This window comes from Poecilia latipinna, unplaced genomic scaffold (assembly GCF_001443285.1).
Source record: "Poecilia latipinna isolate Pla-1442-1.1 unplaced genomic scaffold, P_latipinna-1.0 Scaffold3684, whole genome shotgun sequence".
NCBI classification, from domain to species: Eukaryota; Metazoa; Chordata; class Actinopteri; order Cyprinodontiformes; family Poeciliidae; genus Poecilia; species Poecilia latipinna.
This window is the reverse complement of record NW_015116300.1, coordinates 21586-24693: the sequence shown is the minus strand read 5'-3', so window position 1 is coordinate 24693 and position 3108 is coordinate 21586. Positions and strand designations below refer to the sequence as shown.

At 38.3% G+C, this 3108-nt stretch overlaps 1 protein-coding gene across 2 annotated transcripts; it reads left to right on the top strand.

Annotated features, from left to right (window-relative positions):
- The first annotated feature begins 230 nt into the window (after positions 1–230).
- Positions 231–2569, top strand: LOC106941457 (galactose-specific lectin nattectin-like). 2 transcript variants are annotated; one of them, XM_015024495.1, is made up of 6 exons: positions 231–329; positions 415–515; positions 1079–1191; positions 1305–1439; positions 1515–1626; positions 2206–2569. In XM_015024495.1, exons 2-6 carry the CDS (start codon positions 440–442, stop codon positions 2280–2282), a joined length of 513 nt encoding a protein of 170 aa, XP_014879981.1. In that variant the 5' UTR covers positions 231–329; positions 415–439; the 3' UTR covers positions 2283–2569. The 2 variants fall into 2 exon arrangements, with proteins under 2 accessions (XP_014879981.1, XP_014879982.1); XM_015024496.1 differs by having other exon boundaries at positions 258–329; positions 404–515.
- The last annotated feature ends 539 nt before the right edge of the window (positions 2570–3108 follow it).

Below are 3108 nucleotides of genomic sequence, written 5' to 3'. Positions count from 1 at the left end.
CAACAAGAAGTTAACAACCCGGCGCATTAAAGTGCAGGCCTTAGTCGCTACAATTTCGGTTAATGTTCGTGGACAACATTACTAAGAACCTTCGTTGCTGCAACCGTCACATCCATGACAAGCACAAAAATGAGGTTTGGTTTTGGTCAATGCTGAATGATGAGGCAAGGTATGAACTAGACCTGGTTATGGAGAGCAATTCTGAGGAATTTTTATCTGTGTCATTTCCTCATGTTGTGGCAACATCAGAAGCTCTATAAGTATCCAGTGATTCTGCAGTGAAGGTAGAAGGTTCCTCCTGGCTAAGAAGACAGATCATCCTTCATCAGGTTTGCTGATCAAATTTCTGCTCATCTTTTTATCAACATGTTTGAATTTTATTAACATGTATGCTTTATTTCAATTTGCCTTCAGCGTGCCTCATCACTCCATCTCCATCATGAAGTTGTTGGCTGTGTTCCTTCTTGTTTTCTCCATGATGGCTCTGACCAGTGGCCTCAGGTTCAAGATTTGCAGTGAGTATTTATTCATTATAAAGCCCTGGTTAAGTTACTAAAACACAGAAACACAAACTAACTCCAGGTTAAAGTATCTACAGCTGCTCCAGATTATGGCTCTGCTGATTTGCACAAGAGTCACAGGTTTTCCTGTCATTGAGGGAGTTAGATTAAGACTAACGTCACACACACACTAGGGCTCACTGATAAATCAGCCCCAGTTTCCTTCATTTTGGGAGATCTTTGATCTGTTGATACAGATGAAACCGATCTTATCCACCTCAGCTCAGGGCTGAAGATCAACCACTGTCCTCTTCTGCTCTGCCATGAAAAAGGTTTGACTGAAAAACCTGCCCAGCAGGTCATGTCTACTCATTTTCATTAAACAAAGTCGCCCATCTGTTGCCAACACAGTGACTTTCTTGGTATATTTAGCAACATTTCAGACGAAAGAAAAAATCAGTTCCAGCTAAAATAGGAATCAGCAGGTCAGACTTTTTAAATGTTGATCAGCCAGAAAACTGGAGTCGGTTCACCGCTGACGTACGCCTCTTGACTGGAAGTCTGTATTTGTTGGTCAGGATTCCGACGTATCTGCTACCCGGTTTATAAGCCGTGTCCTCGTGGCTGGACTAGAATCAACGGTCGCTGCTTTCGCTATGTTGCCAAATCCATGACTTGGGCGAATGCTGAGGTGATTTCCAACAAAACTGCTCTCTTATGTTCATTTGATCTCTTTTATTTCACTGTTCTTAATGAACAAAACCCAGCTAATACTTCAGAAAATTCTCATGTGTTTCTCTGTAGAAAAACTGTCTGTCCATGGGAGCAAACCTTGCATCAGTTCGCAACGCGTACGAGTACCGCCGGGTTCAGGCTCTGATACGTGCAGCAAGTCGTAATTCCAGAGAAGCATGGCTTGGAGGCTCTGATGCACAGCAGGTACTTTAGCCACTACACTTTATGTATTTTGTGAAACACTGAATGAAATGTGTCATCTACTGAACACGATTCTAGGAGAGAACCTGGTTGTGGAGCGATGGAAGTCCTATGAGGTACACAAACTGGTGTCGAGGAGAGCCTAATAATGGTGGACGCAGCCAGCACTGTTTGCAGATGAACTATTCAGGTAAAGAAAATATCAAGTCTGTTTTTTCAGTTAGTATAAGGGCTTGTGGGTGAAAAGCTTATTTTCACCCACATTTTGTACAAACACATCAGAAGTTAAATCAGACAAAACTTCTGTTATTTTCGGTCGGCTAGAATTACTAAAATTATTTCTATTTGGAAAATTGTGAGGAAAAACTTAAGAATATTTGTTAGAGATTCATTTTGTGACTTTCTTCTCATTCAGATGTTTTCATACATTTTGGCCAGTATCAGGGATAATTGTCTTTAAAACTGTATGAACCTAAATGTTTACATACATTTAGGTTTTCTCACCAAAATGTGTAAACTTCTGTATTTGAAGAAAATTACAAAAATGGCCTCTCAAATAGTTTAGTTTTCTGAAAATAAATAATTTAAGGTAATTCTTAAAGATCTAAAAAAAGAGAAGTTTGAACATATCTAACTGAAGACAAGATCAAAATTGTGTATCATTTGGTGAATGTAAATATCTGGTTTTAACTGTACATTTACTGCATCAACAGCAGGAGTTTATATTCAGTTTTTGATGTTCGACTCATATTTATTCTCTTGCTTTTAGGTGCAAAGTGCTGGGATGACTTGTGGTGTAATCACAGTCGGCCTTTTGTCTGCGCCAAGAGACTCAGAAGACGTTGAGGTTCCCAAAGAGGCCTGATGTGTAAAACAGAACCAGTGGAGGATGAATGCTAGGAGTTTCTGTTTACCTGCCTTTCTGCACCTTCCTAAGAAAACCAAAAGATATTTCTGCATCTTTTCTTCATATCATTTCTCTCTTTAATGCAACCTAAGGAATGAAGCGACAAGTAAACAGCAGCTGGATTGTCTCTCTGTAATAAGATCAGACTGAATGAGTTATAATAAAAGATCATCTGAGCAAAACTTTCTTCTATTCCTTGGCTTAGCAAGAATAAAACTCTGAGCAATCAAAACAAGACAATGTGTGGTTTATTCTGACTTTGTGTTGTTCTATTTAACACTATCATGCACTAGTTATTACAATATAAATATCACATTATAACAAACTTTTCACATACTTAATATGTAGTATTTCTGTACAAATGTGACTATTTTATTGTTCAAGCATCAAAAAGACATTTTTTGTACATTTCACTTTTTTAAATTTATACAACTTTTAAGTTTTGTCAGCAAACATTTTCCTCTCCTGTCTCCACTGGTAAATAATGTCGTAGATGTGATACTTGCCCTGAGCCCCAATGCAAAAAAAAAAAAAAAAAATTTCAAAAATATATTTCATGATTCAGAACAATAATCCTTTGCAATGGGTGAAGACAAGAATATCTTGGGAACAGAATCTGGATGAGAGATTACTGAGGGGTTCTGGCAACGCTGCCTGGAAGTATTCACACCTCCTCTATCTGCACTAGACAGTGTCTCATACAATTCAAGGTTTTATATCATCTGCATTGCTCTAATAAACCTTCTAGAATGTACCCCAGTCTGT

Excerpts from the sequence above, each read along its gene's own strand:
- LOC106941457 (XM_015024495.1), top strand. The coding sequence starts at position 440 with ATGAAGTTGTTGGCTGTGTTCCTTCTTGTTTTCTCCATGATGGCTCTG. Across the intron at positions 516-1,078 it reads CCTCAGGTTCAAGATTTGCA|GATTCCGACGTATCTGCTAC; the intron begins GTGAGTATTTAT and ends TTTGTTGGTCAG. Across the intron at positions 1,627-2,205 it reads TTTGCAGATGAACTATTCAG|GTGCAAAGTGCTGGGATGAC; the intron begins GTAAAGAAAATA and ends TCTTGCTTTTAG.